Genomic DNA, 15,303 nt, shown 5'->3' on the forward strand with positions numbered 1-15,303 from the left:
AGCACTTTTAAGAATAGTATGTACAGAAATATGACAAAAACAAGAAAGCTTGCGGAATCGCATTTCATTCCTCTACTAGAGATCTGCGGAGTCCTGGGAGATCCATTGGTGCTGGATGATCTGTGTAAACAAATGGACCGAGTTCATCCCAGGCATGCTCAGTTGGGTTGCGGCCTGGCGAGCCATCCGCTCTCACCCTGTTGTCTAAGGAATTCAGTGACAATTCTGGCCCTATGAGGCAATGTTATTTCCTTCGGTTGAAGAATGAATGAGAAGGAAATTGCTTTCTCTAGGGTATGTAACTCTGGACAGGGTAGTTGTGTTGATTGGTAGATGGCGCTGCAGTGTGGGTATAAAAAGGTAGTGTAAGCCGAGTACGTCATTCTCGCTTCACGTGCAGCTACGGTCAGTTGGTTTTTCGAATTGACAATGGAGGCGAAGATTGACGCCATTTTGAAAAACTTGGAGACAAATAAGCGAGAGCTTCATGATGCTCTGGAGATCAAGATATCGGCCCTTAGAGAGGAATTCAGTCAAACTACAACTGATCTCAAGAAACTTAAAGCTGACAAGGACTATGTTTGGTCGAAGGAAGGTAACAAAATCCAGTACAATTTTAATGAAGAGACTATTCAGAGCTTACAACATGCGATCGCATCTGTTCACAACCAGATGCTGGAAGATGCTGAGGCTATGATCAGATCAGAAATTGAACGTTTAAAACTGAGAAACAAACATATCAGGATTGCGGATTCTTCTGAAGGCGGCTGGGAGACAGTGAGGCAATATGTTTCTAATGAACTTGCCGACAATTCTGACGATGATCGAGCAATTTTCCGTGCGAACAGTAGAGCTGTCAGGAAATTGCGACAGAAGCGTGGAAGATACGCCCCGTATGCAAGTAGAGCACCTCGCAGGACTACGGTTACTCGACCCGTGCAGCAACTGGCTAGTGTTTCTAACGGTCCTCAGCATATCCAGTCAGTTAACCAGCCCTTTCGTACCAGAGGTCAGCGTTCAGGAGCATGTTTTGCCTGTGGCGAGTTTACCCACTTCCGGAGAGACTGCCCCTATACCTGTGGCGGAAGTCAAGAAACACAAACCGGAAGTACAGCAGGCCAGTCGGCCTAGTGAGCAGAGACAGGACTTATCAGTTAAGTGTACTTTTCACGAATGTTCAAATGCTGTCGGTGATGTTTATACTGAAAGTCTTACTGAAAACTATGCAGAATATGAACAGGGAATGTCGGAGATTTTGGTTAAGGGTCGGCTTAAAAGCTGTTTTGCATTTTGGAAATCTATTGGTTCCTCAAAATTTGTACTAGATATCATTGAAAATGGCTATAAAATTCCTTTTTTAACCAGACCTCCTAATATGTTTTCCAGAAACAACCAGTCGGCAATACAGTACGCAAGTTTTGTGACAAAAGCTATTGATGAACTGAAGAAGAAAAAATTGATTTGTGAATGCGACACGCCCCCTGTTGTCGTCAACCCTCTTTCTGTATCAGTGCAGTCCTCAGGCAAAAAACGTTTGATTTTGGATCTGTCGAAAGTGAATGATTATGTTTTAAAGTCTAGTGTGAAATATGAGGATTGGAAAACGGCTTTATTCTATATACGTCAGAATGACTATTTAGTTAAATTTGACATACATTCGGCATATCACCACTTTGACATTTCCTCGTCTCATACAGAGTTTCTTGGTTTTGCTTGGCCAGATAGTTCTGGTAGGATACATTTCTACAAATTTCTGGTGTTGCCATTTGGCTTGACTTCGGCACCATACGTATTTACTAAGGTTATGAGACAGCTTGTGAAGAAATGGCGGGCAGAAGGTTACAGAATTGTCACTTTTTTGGATGATGGCATATTATCAGGAGATTCGAATATGCATACACTTGCTATAGGTTCTACAGTCAAAGAAGATATTATTGCCTCTGGTTTTGTACCAAAGGTAGAAAAGTCCTTGTGGTCTCCCTCACAATCTTTGGAGTGGTTAGGCTTTAGCATTGATACTACAACAATGTCATTGAGTGTGCCTAACAGGAAAATTGACAAGCTTATCTCTACTATACGTCATGTACAGAGTCTTAGTTCGAGTTTGGTACCAGTGAGGAGTGTAGCTTCTGTTGTAGGGCAGATCATTTCTATGAAATTAGTGCTTGGTGGCCTTGCTCAATTAATGACTAGATCTTTGAGTATGGATATTGTTACTGCTAGGTCTTGGAGGAGTAAAATAAGACTCACTGACTGCAGTAAGCATCAGTTACAGTTTTGGCTGGACAACATTTGGCGTTATGTGTCAAGACGTTTGATTCAATCAGCAGGTATGAGGAAGTTAGTGTATTCAGATGCTAGTGATATGGGGTATGGCGGTTATTGTGTAGATGTGAACAAGGTGGTGTCACATGGCCAGTGGTCTGAAGAAGAGCGTGGTTTTAGTTCCACATGGCGTGAACTTCAAGCAGTGAACATGGTTTTGAACAGTTTAGCATCAGGCTTAAGACATGAAAGGGTCAAGTGGTTCACTGATAATCAAAATGTGGTAAACATAGTTGAAAGAGGTAGCATGAAATCAAATCTGCAATCTATTGCGTTGCAAGTTTTCAATATTTGTTTTGACAACAACATAGATTTGCAAATCCAGTGGATCCCTCGCAATGAAAATAAAGAAGCTGATTTTCTCAGTCGATTGGAGGATCATGACGACTGGGGGATTAGCGAAGGTGTGTTTCAGAGTATTGACAAGAAATGGGGACCACACCAGGTTGATCGATGTGCTTCATACTACAATGCGAAGCTGACTACTTTTAACTCTCGTTATAGCAATCCAGGGTGTTCGGCTGTAGATTGCTTCACTGTGAGTTGGAGAGGAGTCATGAACTGGGTTGTCCCCCCTGTGTGTTTGATACCCAGGGTTATTGGATATATGGCTGAATGTAAGGCTGTTGGCACGCTTGTTGTTCCAGAGTGGAAGTCGTCTAATTTCTGGCCAATACTGTGTTCACAGTCGCAATACATACCACAAGTGAAAGATTGCATATATCTGCCACGGTCAAGAGAAGCATATGTTGCTAGTAGGATAAGGGGAGGTTTGTTTGGTGAACACGATTTAGATTTTAACATGTTAGCACTGTTGCTTGATTTTCGTTAATGTTGATGTCCCTGTTACAGGCGTGTTTCATGACGTTTATGAAGATGAGATTGGTTGTCTCCCTTCTCATGTTCGGGATCTCGCATATGGACTGCCTGATTTGATATCTCATGCAAGAGCTGATTCCACAACCAAGAAGTATAGTATGGCTTATGCGGCATGGAAAAGGTGGGCAAGGAATAATAATATGTCTGATGCGCTGCCTATTTCTCATTTGCATTGTGCAATATATTTGTTGTCTATTGTGCAAGAAAGTGATTCAGTGTCTCCTGTTTTGAATGCTTATTATGGCTTGAGACATGCTCATTGCAGTGTTGGCTTGGTCAGTCCAACAGAGAATGGTTTAGTTAAAAATGTTGTTGAAGCTGCAAAGAGAAAGCTCGTTCGAAAGGTGGTTAAGAAAGAACCAGTTACAGCGGCTGTTTTAGAACAATTGTATGATGCAAGAGGTCATAGTGATTCTCTAATGGATTTGAGAATATTAGCAATTTGTTTACTTGGCTATGCAGGATTTCTTAGATCGGCTGAATTATTGAATATTACTCGAGCTGATATTGTATTTTATCAGTCTCATATGATGTTGTTTATTGAGCAATCCAAAACAGATATTTATAGAGATGGTGCCTGGCTAGTTATTGGTCGGACTAATACAAAATTGTGTCCGGTAAGTTGTTTGGAAAGGTATTTGGTTCAGGCCAAAATTGATCCTGATTCTGATTGCTTTATATTCAGGAATGTGTCTAAATGTGCCAGTGGTTATAGACTAAGAAAAGATAATACGCCTATGTCATATAGTAGGTTGAGGGAATTATTTTCAGAAGCTTTCAGTCCTTTTGTTGATAACATTAAGAAATATGGACTACACAGTTTGCGTAGTGGTGGGGCTACTGCAGCAGCTAACAATGGAGTTCCAGATAGGATGTTCAAGAGACATGGACGCTGGCGAAGTGACAAAGCTAAAGATGGATACATCAAGGATAGTTTAGAAAACAGGCTAAAGGTTTCCCTCTCTCTCGGGCTCTGACTTTCTTTGATTCTCTTGGCCGTGTAGCGCACAGCGAGCCCTGTGTTGATATAATGTGTTGTGTCGTCTGTTAGAGTGGAATGTGGGGGCTGGAGAAATGTTATTTCCTTCGGTTGAAGAATGAATGAGAAGGAAATTGCTTTCTCTAGGGTATGTAACTCTGGACAGGGTAGTTGTGTTGATTGGTAGATGGCGCTGCAGTGTGGGTATAAAAAGGTAGTGTAAGCCGAGTACGTCATTCTCGCTTCACGTGCAGCTACGGTCAGTTGGTTTTTCGAATTGACAAATTTTATAAATTTGTAACATTTACATAATTATGTGAATAACATAATTTCCTGTATTGCAGGGATGTGTTTCCTGTTGGCTGAAGAGCCATGAGAATACTTGGCGTCAGTTATGCATGTGTATTTAGTTTCCTGACAACAAGAATTTGGACTGGTGCTGAAGAGCCATTATAATACTGCGTCTATGCAATTTATGTATTTTTCTTTGTAAAAAGCTAGAGAGCAGTATGTTGAGAGTGAATGAAATTATTGTTTATTTTAGGATGTGGAGGCATTATAATACTGAGTTGATAATTAATGCGTGTCACGTCCTAGTTGGAGAAAACCGTTACATCACGAGTTTCTAAGGCTGAAGAGTGCTGTGATACTTCGCTTTGATTGAATGCAATTCACGGGCTGAAGAGCCGTTATAATACTAGGTTGTGATTGAACCGCATGTGTAACAAGGGCTGAAGAGCCGATATAAGACTGCTCTGATATTGATGTGGCATCTTTGACATTGTATTAAAGTTGGGTTTATCAATATGGCATGTTTGAGCTTGTATTAATGTTGGGTTGTTTCAACACATATATATTTTGTGTATCTCTATATTTAGATATGAAATGTGTATATATGTTTGATTCTACTCAGTTACTGTAAACCCTCCAGTCATATGCTGCTGCATCGTAGAGGGAACACGGTTCCAGAGTTTTTCTTCAAAAAGTTTATCTCTGGTTTTACGTGTCGGGCGTCAGCATTGTGTAACTGTGACTTGTTAACATTCAGGGTATAAGTTTATTGTGGGTAATCTGACATGATGATGATGATGATGTTGATGTTGATGATGATGATTGTAGTAATAATTTCGTTCGTGTAGCGCACTGTGACACTATGACGATGGTGATGATGATCATCATCATGATGATTGTAATAAATCTCTTGGCCGTGTAGCGCACAGCGAGCCCTGTGTTGATATAATGTGTTGTGTTGTCTGTTAGAGTGGAATGTGGGGGCTGGAGAATAGTATTGTCTTGCAGTAAAGAGGGTTGACCATAAGTCACGCATGGCTTCCAAGAATGCTACTGCCAGAATTTCCTCCCGATAACGCTGCCCGGTAAGATTACCGTCGACCACATGCAGTGGAGTATGTCCAGTGGGAGTTTTCCCTGCTCAAAACTATGGCCAGCTCCCACCAAATAGGTTACGCGTTGCAACATATGCATCTAAGATTCGCTCTCCATTGCGACGATAATTCCTCTGTCGACCACCATGGAAAGGTGAACTGAAACTGGTTATATCTGTGAAGAGCGCAAGAGGTCACTGAAGTTGATCCCGGTGGCCATGACGTCCACTCCATCTCAAACGCGCCTGCCTTTGATGTTGATGGTGTCAACTGCGGACGAACTGCCGTTAACCCAGCGCAAACGTCGACGAACGGTGCTCCTGGATATCCCTACATCGTAGTTTGAAGGCCTGTTGCATTTTAAAACGAATCTGTTACGTAACGCAGTATTAAACGTGTGGCTATCATCTCGAATTGTTGTGATTCCAAGAGGTCAAACACGTCTCGTTTTAAGCTGCGATTTCAAACCGGTACCTGAACAGTGAAAAAGCATCAGTTCATGTGCATTATCTATCCTCCACTTTTCATGGATAGCACGACTTGCACATTCAAACTGACATCATGCGGCAGGTGGATTTCTTTTTGTGAAAGATTCAGTTGTATATATTTCGAGCAAAACCGAAGATTTTGCAACTTTTAGAAGTAGCGCTACCAGTGACTTGACCCGTCATTGTACATTGAACACTTTATGTTACAAACAGTGGCCTGAAGGCAATAGATAAACTGTTTCGAAGCACATGCAGCACACTATGTTTGAGATATGTCTCTGTACACCCATCAGTGAATGGGTAACCATAGCAGCTATACCCCTCACAGGCAGCGTGGGTCGCATTCACCAGAAGGAGCTGAGAATAAAAATCCGTGTACACTGTGTTGGAATCAGTTATTGAGAGACATTAAGCTTTATTACGCTGAATGCAACAGTTGCATTGCAACTCACAGTAATTTGGTAGCAAGGGAGATAACTCTAAGTTGGGGACGTCATGAGCGGAAGTTGAAAGGAAGTCATGCGGTCGGCGTCACGAAGTGGTAATTTTGAAGGTTTGTTTTGCAGAAAACGACAGGTTAAAGTCTGTATATGCCAGGACAGTTTCACTCATCGTTTCAAGTCACGTTAATCTATTACTCGCGAATGTTATGCTTGAGTTTCAACGCAGTTACATTCATTTCTCACGAATGTTTCCGGGCGGTGGGGTAGCCTAGTGGTTAAAGCGTTCGCTCGTCATGCCGAAGACCCGGGTTCGATTCCCCACATGGGTGCAATGTGTGAGGCCCATTTTCTGGTGTCCCCCGCCGTGATATCGCTGGAATATTGCTAAAAGCGGCGTAAAACAAAACTCACTCACTCACGAATGTTTCATCAAGTAGCATCTGACTTCATGTACGTGTTTGAACCGTGATGTAACAGTGGAGACTTCGAGTTGATATTCCATGAATACAAAGAGACTTAGCCACACACCCACCATATATTGTTTCTAGTTAAGATATCTTTAATTCATTTCAAGATATCTCTAATTCAGTTCCAGATATCTTCAATGTGATTCGAGGTATCTTAAAAACAATTTTAGATATCAGTAATCCCTTAATACATTTTCTCTATTTAAAATATCTTTCTATCTCTATTGAATCTCTAATTCAATGTAAGATATCAATTCTTTTTCAGATATCATTAATATCATTCAACATATCCTTAATTCAATTCGTGATATCCTGAATTCTATTGGAGATATCTATAATCATCTCAATTCAAGATATCTTCAATTCAGTTCAAGATATCTTCAATTTAATTCAACATACCTTCACTTCAATTCAAGATATCTTTAAAACAATTCAAGATATCTTAAAGTTTAATATCTTAATAAAAGTGAAAACGGCTTGCCATACGAACGTTCATCTCAGAGTATCATGGAAATACGTGTAAAAGCAACGTTGAACATGCTACATGCTGGTGTGGAAGCATCGAGGACGTTTTTGTGAGTATTTTATGTCCGTTTCATTTACATCTGACAGCACGTATCGGTAGCCGCGCTTGCGACTGTTCCTGCACACACGTACAATCGTGTTTCACGACAAAACACATGCAAATCTCGAGCACAACTGCATCCAAAAACACATCCTGAAGGACCACTATGCTGCCACGTTTATGGTATAATTAATCTGTTTTTCAGCGAATTTCCTAGTTCCTCGATAACTTTGTCGGTGCTTGAGCGTATTCCGTTTATTTAAAATTTAGTCCCAAAAAATACATCTCGCAGTGTATGAAAGAATCTCAACGTACTCGAAGCAATCAGGTATGCTGGGGAGTATTTTCTTGTTGTTTCAATTATTGTCTCGCTACTTCAAGTTTCTTTACAAACTTTAAATTACGTATATTTTCTCGTTGCTTTGAATTTCTTTAAAACTCGAAATGTCATATTTGGAGGAAATAAATGACACGAGAATCGAACATTTCTCCCTAACACCGACATAATAATCAAAGCAACAAGAAATTCCTAGCTCCCATTAATTACCAAATCGGATGATCCGACTCGCCAATCAACAGCATAGATCGATGCTCATAGGCTGTAAAACTACCAAGAGCGCCCTGAATTTGAGACCCGGATGTATACTGGCTGACATGCGTGAGCTACAGTTACAGTGCCGGGCCAGGAATGATCATACGACTCACAGCAGTCATTCTTTTCTACGTCCACATCACCGCTTCACGCAGCTTAAGAAACTACTTCGCTTGAAACCACTTCAAAGTTGTCATGGGGGTCAGTATAAGTCACTCGGGCCTCCCTTTTCAGAATCGTCCAGGGAACTACAGATACCTTTATGTGACATAAGTGGTGAATTCAATTCAGGGAGAAACCAACCTGTCCCGAAGAGAACATGGATTTTACAGGCGCATTACGAAGAAACATGGTTGTTGGAGTAGTGAGCAGAAAAAAAATGTGCTGTCAGAGGATCAAGAGCGAAAGTGTCAGAAGAGAACGACTAGTGGAACAGCACCAGCATACATCCAGGTGCAACTCAGCCAGATGAGATGACCCCTTTGGTATTCAATGTGAAAGGATTCATCGCGGACAATGCCACAAAACGATGGATTGGCAGCGTTAACATACGTTAACTTACGAGTATCTTTGCACTAAAAGAGCTTCGAAAATCTAGACCCTGAACTTTATTCGTGACCTCTTTCAATCTATTCCAAGTCGGATAGTTAAAGTTCTGGCCATAGAGTGAGTGAGTGAGTTTAGTTTTACGCCGCACTCAGCAATAATCCAGCTATATGACGGCGCTCTGTAAATAATCGAGTCTGGACCAGACAAATCCAGTGATCAATAACATGAGCATCGATTCTGGCCATAAAGGGACATATTGCATAGTATTAGGGTATGTAGATATTTGTTTCATTGATCATTGATATAAAGTCGAATCGAAGCGAGCAACAAAAAGTAATATTATCTTCCGCAGCGCGTTTAATGCGGACCAGGACATATAGTATTAGGCTCTGCCCATCCGTCCATACGTAGGAATTAGAATATCTTAAGAACAGCTGACTGGCGGACTAACGTTTTAACCCTTGTCAGCGAGATATCTCGAGAATGTTTCACTGGAGTTTCTTCATCTTCATCTCCAAGCTTTATTAGGGTAGACGCATAGCCCAGTCGATTTTAGTTACTCCCCTAAAATTTTAAGGTCACTTTGAAGATGTCAGGACGTTAAGCTGCATGTTAAGTATGTCGGCGAGACATCACAAGAACCATTCAATGGATTTTCTTCTTATTCAACTCCAAGCCGTTTTATTACACAATCTGCAAACAAGACACCATGGCATGGGCAGTAGAAAATATCTTTTGTTGGAAGTCTTCCCACTGCACAACGATATTTCAGAAGTGTCCAGTGGTCACCTCCTCACTCATCACATAAAAGAAGGTAGATAGAATCTGAACGTGCCTTATCCACGGGAGTTCTCGTCCTTTGGGGGTACGTCGCCTGTAACATAAACGAATGGGTTGCTAAAGATCAATTACAAAAATATCACAAAATATTGTTTTTAGATGTCTGTTAAAAACAACCCACTACCCACAGAATAGATGAGTATGTTTTTATTCCAATTTCGTTCCGTATTAACTATGAAATTATGTCCAACATTGATGGAAGTGATAGGGAATATCTTTTTGCAAACATGGAAAGATGACAGATTTTTATGCTCTGGGCCCCGTTTCACAAAACTCTCGTAAGCCTAAGATCTTGTAACTTTCCTCGTAGCATTTGCACCTCCTATGTTACAGTATGCCAGGAACAAATGCTACGAGCAAAGTTACGAGATCTTAGGCTTACGAGAGTTTTGTGAAACGGGCCCCAGGCCTGTAAGAAAAATACTACCCACAGTATGAGTGAATATGTGAGTAGTGACATGATATAAATGCGGATAATAGTCCTCATGCGCTGACGAACAAACGATAAATGGCAAACCTTGTAAGGTGCAATGAGCAAAATAACAATGCAAATCTTTGCCGAAAGGTAAACATAGATTAATGACGAATCCATAAATAGAACACCATTAATACTGTTGGGGGGATGTGTGGGAGCAGACGTGTCCCCATTCCGAACGCTAGAACTACAAGGACAAGAATTAAACCAATGGGAGGTAACTGTTGTTGAAAAGAGGAATGTCACGTTACAGCTGTTGGCTTGCCGCTGTAGAGAGGAACTAACATCGTTAAAAACAATTTTAGAAATAAAATACTGGATTGCACCAATCGCCAAAACATGTTTTGTTTGGATGATACTTTAACATAAATATGTTGTTCAACTAATGACTTTCTTTCTTTCTTTCTATTTCTAATCGATGATTCTTAGAATTACAATGCTTCATATCTTCACTGACATTATCATCAAAACCCATTTGCATCATCATCCTTAGTTAAAAATAATGTTTGAAAAATATATGAATGTATGAGGAAATATATGCACTATAATAATATTATAGACAACACAAAGTATGTCGCCAGTATAAACTGGTCTCTGTAGAAGGCCTACCTCAGAGAGACAATTGTCAAGTTACATTTTATCACTATGAGCTATTAAGACACGAAATAAAGTTGGTATAGACGTTGGCAGGCGAGTTAGATGATTTCGAAATCCATTTTTGCAGAAAACCTTGACATCGTATATACATACTGACAGTAGTGGGTGACCTCCCCTTGGTGGATACTAAAAGACCAACTGTCGTTAATGCGATATCAGTATGTCGCATGACTCCGTTGTCCTTCAAGCGGAGAGTTAATGAACTGACAATCACACCAATCTTCATCAGTGGATGAACGTCAACATTACGAGGTCAGTCCTAGAATACTGACAGACTTCACTAAATGAACACGATCATGTAGTCACCTGCTTTGTTCCAGCAGATATTATAAAGCCACCAGCTGTGATCAGCTGAGTGTTTGAAATTAAAGAATTCTAATGCTTGGGCAGATCTAAATTACCAGCGTTGCTTAAAATCATAAATGGATATATTTGAAATCAGGCACACCTCAAAGTGAGTGAATGAGTGAAGATTCAGTGTCACATCGGCCATATTGCAGCCACATTGTGACTTTAAAAGTTATTAAACAACGATGAACGCAATTAAAATATACAAAATCGGTCGACAAAGGAAAGTAAAATAACTAGATTATCGTTGTAAGAGAATTAAAACTAGCCTACAACTGTTAGAATTAGACAAATATTAGTTCACCATAAAACACGAGATTACCAGCAACTGAAGGTAATTGAAGAGCAATGGGGATTTCAGGACTTTTGAACGTGCATGAACCCTAGATGGATGTACATCGTCTCCTTTTGATGCTGGTGACGTTTTCACAAATAATAAGAGCATATAAATGCCATGATTAAAGTCACAGACAATGAAAACTACTTTAAAGGAAATGGGGCGTACAGAACCTTGCCGGGGACAATCATTTTACTCTACTTCAACCCCCTTTAAATGTGTATCCACTAACAATCAAACCTGTTCAGTGTAATCACTTCGTTCTCGTTTGATATTTAACTCGGATACGTGATAAATCTCCATATCAAACTCGCGAACACATGGTAGCTTGTAAAAACTGCTTGGTTGTCCCACAGTAGGTCACAGATGTAAAATATATTGACTTTGGAATTAGAGTGTGGGATTGGATGGTGTGTCACAGATTTGTTGAGTGCTGCCTTAGCAGCAAAATCGGTCATTCTGTTGCCAGAAATACCAACATGGCTGAGTAACCAACAGAGTTCATTATACATTTCAATGATATCGAGTCAGAGTGGGTGTTTGATAAATTGTCAATAGCCTGAAAGCAAGAAAGGGAGTGGGAAAAAGATTGTGTATGGTTTATATTTAGGGGGTTATGTAATATATGTAGTATTTTAAGGCTGCCAATATAGCGTTTCCTTCTGCTGTGAAAATAGACGTGTTATCCGGTATTTTAAACGAAAATGTTTCAGGATCCAATGAGAGTTGCACAAGCAACTGCTCCACCATCCTTAGCTCCACTTACAGATAAATGTTTGGGGGAACCAACTGCAAATCTTATACAGATACTTGCACGAGGTTCATGCATCACATTTCTCAAAATCATGTGCAAAGATAGTGCTGCGATTTGGTGTAAAGTTTAGTTATTTTCACTGCTCTTTATCATTTATTGACCGTTCAATATATTTCTACAAGACGTTACAGATATATCGAACAGAACATAAAGTGGTGCTTATTGCTACTTACAAATTTTGGGATTCTATATTTGTTTCTGATTTCAATGGAAACGATGGGAGCTTAGTCTAAACAAATCAAGCTGGACTTTAAGTAACTGTCAAGTGATTTTTCCATTCAAATTGAATGTGTGTGTGTGTGTGTGTGTGTGTGTGTGTGTGTGTGTGTGTGTGTGTGTGTGTGTTTGGGGGGATTTCTCATCTTCTGGTGACTTTTGTTAAAACTGGGAACAATGGCGTTTCTTACAGGTACGCGCACGCCTAATATTTAGAACTGGGAAATAATTGCATTTCTCGTCTCGCACTGAACATATTTGCCCACTATCAAATGAAATCTCGTGCAGCAAAATCACTATTGTCTACGACGTTATATTCTCTTGCGTGTGTTGGCTGGGGCCTGATGAAAGACTGGGCATCTGCGAAGCAAGCTGACATCGATACTGGACTGAAATGGGTGGTTTCCAGATTTCCTGAAGATACAGCGATGGTACCCTTAAGAGTAGAGGTAAACATTTGACATTCCATGTCGCTATCGTGCTTACTGTTATCTCTCAACTTTTCCTCTCAGAAATGGACCTGTGGAGATCCGGGTTATAATTGGTCTTCAGAACCTCTTGCGACAAGCGGGATCGGGTGGCCAGGGACTGACTTTCTTTCAGAAACTGGTCGATGTAGCATGTCATACTCGGGAGTATTCTTTCTCAGTAAAGAAATATTCAAGTAAATATTTTGTTCAGTCTGGGATTCTTGGCTATCCTTTGTTAAAAATGATATCTTTGTTGATGTCGCTGTGTGGTTGTGGCGATGGAGATCTGTTTAAACAGTTCACTTACTCTAAGTGAATACAAAAAGAACTTTTATTTAATTTCATGTCCGTAAGGTTCTATCAGTCTCTAAGGAAGTGATATTAAAGACAAACTACAGTTTCTAGTCAGTCAGTTTTATAACTTCTCTGTGATATATGACTGATATTTTATGTCGTCTTTGACATCTTATGATTTTTCTATTTGTACACATTATGGAATTCAATGTAACTCGTTTCTTGTGGCCTGCACTTCCGAAATAAAATCATTCAATCAATCAAAACTCTTATCTTCATTATGCATTTATCCCTGACCAAGCTGATCTGGTTAAAAGCAGCGTAAAACAAATTCACTCACTTATTCACTAAAGTGTGATCGTCAGAACTCTTTACGTATATAAAACGTATGATAATCTGTTGATTGAATAGTTGCAGTATGGTTTTACGCTACCGTTGTCAATAGTCAAGCAATATCACAGCGTCCCATGAAGAACCGAGGAATGTGAAATATGACCAAAGTGCGTCAACCCTGTTCCACTGAACTTCCTCCTGCTGATGTGGCGTAAAGCGCCGCTCACTCACTCACTCACTCATTCAGAGAGTGATTCGTGATTATCTGATTATTGTCACGTGCAAATTTAACCAATTACATCATCAATGTTAAGTGAAACTTTCAGAATTGCACAAGACAGTTTTCTGTTTCCCTTTTCGTCAACACTCGGCAACAGCTAGATTCAGACTACCGACTTGTTTTTGAACACATTTCACTGCGTCTTTACAGTGCTGTCATCATCAAGGCCGTGGGTGTTCAATCCAATTATTGCGGAATGTGTAAGATCCTGTCCCCTGGCTGTTCATACGCTGATGACGTTCAACCTCGCCAAGGTCACGCGCACACCTCCCGTGGCCATTATCAGCAGGAAATTGATTGAAAGTTTACCAGGAGACAGGACGATTGCCTCGTTGATCTTTGCCAAGATGTGATCATCACATTTCAAAGATATTTTAGGAATAATCATTGAATACCTCCCAATTGTTAAGGATGTCTAAAGGTCAAGCCAATTTATTCGTGTCGTCCAAAGCACGTATTCAACAAAAGCAGTGCTTCTGTTATGGTTCCCAGTCGGTCTCGTTACGTCATTGTTTACGACATCCGAATGGGTGGAATAAGTTTTAATATTGTTTTATCGCAATAAATAATGGTTGTTCTCAACTTACCCAGATGAATTGTTCGGAATCTTTTTCATAACACTGAATAATATTCTTTAGTCGGAACTGAAAATATGTCGTCCCTCTGACGCTCAAACTCGCTGGCATAACACACAGCAATGGGTGTGGTACCTACAAACTCAGAAACACAAAGACCTTGTGCTCTTCCTCATTTCGAGGGACCGTGATGGTTGTTATGGAAACTAATGTACAATGTGAATGCCCCCTCGCCCTCCCTCCTCCCCTAAAGTTTATTTACAAACGAAGTGTCCCCAGTGTTCATGACGTACAACAAAACTCAGGTCCTGAAACTGAATGAGTTTATTTCAAGTTTCAAGATTCCTTTTGCACAGGCAACTACTATATAACTGATACGAACCCTATCACAATCGTTACCGTAACCTGAGACTGATCCGCGTGGTGTAGAGGATAGACTTTATTATTCACAGCTCTTCGTCACATAAACTGCCGCCAAATAAAAACATACGCTTGGAAATGGGACTTGTGTGCGAAATGGCTGCCAAATGTTGCTAGCCAATCAGGCAAGCGATGCCTGAAAGTTACGAGCCCGTAAAATAATTCACTAGCCCGGAATGTGAATGTAGACACGGGTTTTGTCACAAAGTGGATAAATTGGCGAACATTCTTATCAGGCCATAATTTTGTCTGATTTAAACGTGCTTTATAACAAGTCGGTGATAGAGCTATATTTACCAAACAGCCCTTATGAAAATTCACCAGCCAGTCGGGACAGTGACTGTGGAGATTTACTGGCCCGACTGGAATTTGACTAGCCACGTGCTACAGGGCCAGCGGCTATTTCGGAATGGGTCCGGAGATTGCCGAGTTTATAGTCCAGGGCTGAAGTCAATCGCCGAACCAATGCAAATCTATGATCAATGAGATAAACATGATACCCGTATCAACTACATAACCACAAAGTGATGCTTTCAGGTGGTGTTGCTTTCAGCCACCTTAAAGCGGAAGTG

At 40.5% G+C, this 15,303-nt stretch overlaps 2 protein-coding genes across 2 annotated transcripts; both read left to right on the plus strand.

Annotated features, from left to right (window-relative positions):
- The first annotated feature begins 2,026 nt into the window (after positions 1-2,026).
- Positions 2,027-5,420, plus strand: LOC137282740 (uncharacterized). Its single transcript, XM_067814528.1, has 3 exons — positions 2,027-3,118; positions 3,174-3,325; positions 4,528-5,420. The coding sequence occupies exons 1-3, from the start codon at positions 2,027-2,029 to the stop codon at positions 4,547-4,549; spliced, it is 1,266 nt and encodes a 421-aa protein (XP_067670629.1). The 3' UTR covers positions 4,550-5,420.
- LOC137282104 (integrase/recombinase xerD homolog) lies at positions 3,345-4,437 on the plus strand. The gene has a single exon (XM_067813834.1). It carries the CDS (start codon positions 3,345-3,347, stop codon positions 4,179-4,181), a length of 837 nt encoding a protein of 278 aa, XP_067669935.1. The 3' UTR covers positions 4,182-4,437.
- Positions 5,421-15,303: the final 9,883 nt, after the last annotated feature.

Source organism: Haliotis asinina, chromosome 4 (genome assembly GCF_037392515.1).
Source record: "Haliotis asinina isolate JCU_RB_2024 chromosome 4, JCU_Hal_asi_v2, whole genome shotgun sequence".
In the NCBI taxonomy this organism is placed as follows: Eukaryota; Metazoa; Mollusca; class Gastropoda; order Lepetellida; family Haliotidae; genus Haliotis; species Haliotis asinina.

Coding starts and splice junctions, on each gene's coding strand:
- LOC137282740 (XM_067814528.1), top strand. CDS start 2,027: ATGTCATTGAGTGTGCCTAACAGGAAAATTGACAAGCTTATCTCTACT. Junction 3,119..3,173: donor TGTTTGGTGAACACGATTTA/GATTTTAACATG, acceptor GATGTCCCTGTT/ACAGGCGTGTTTCATGACGT. Junction 3,326..4,527: donor GCTTATGCGGCATGGAAAAG/GTGGGCAAGGAA, acceptor CCTGTATTGCAG/GGATGTGTTTCCTGTTGGCT.
- LOC137282104 (XM_067813834.1), top strand. CDS start 3,345: ATGTCTGATGCGCTGCCTATTTCTCATTTGCATTGTGCAATATATTTG.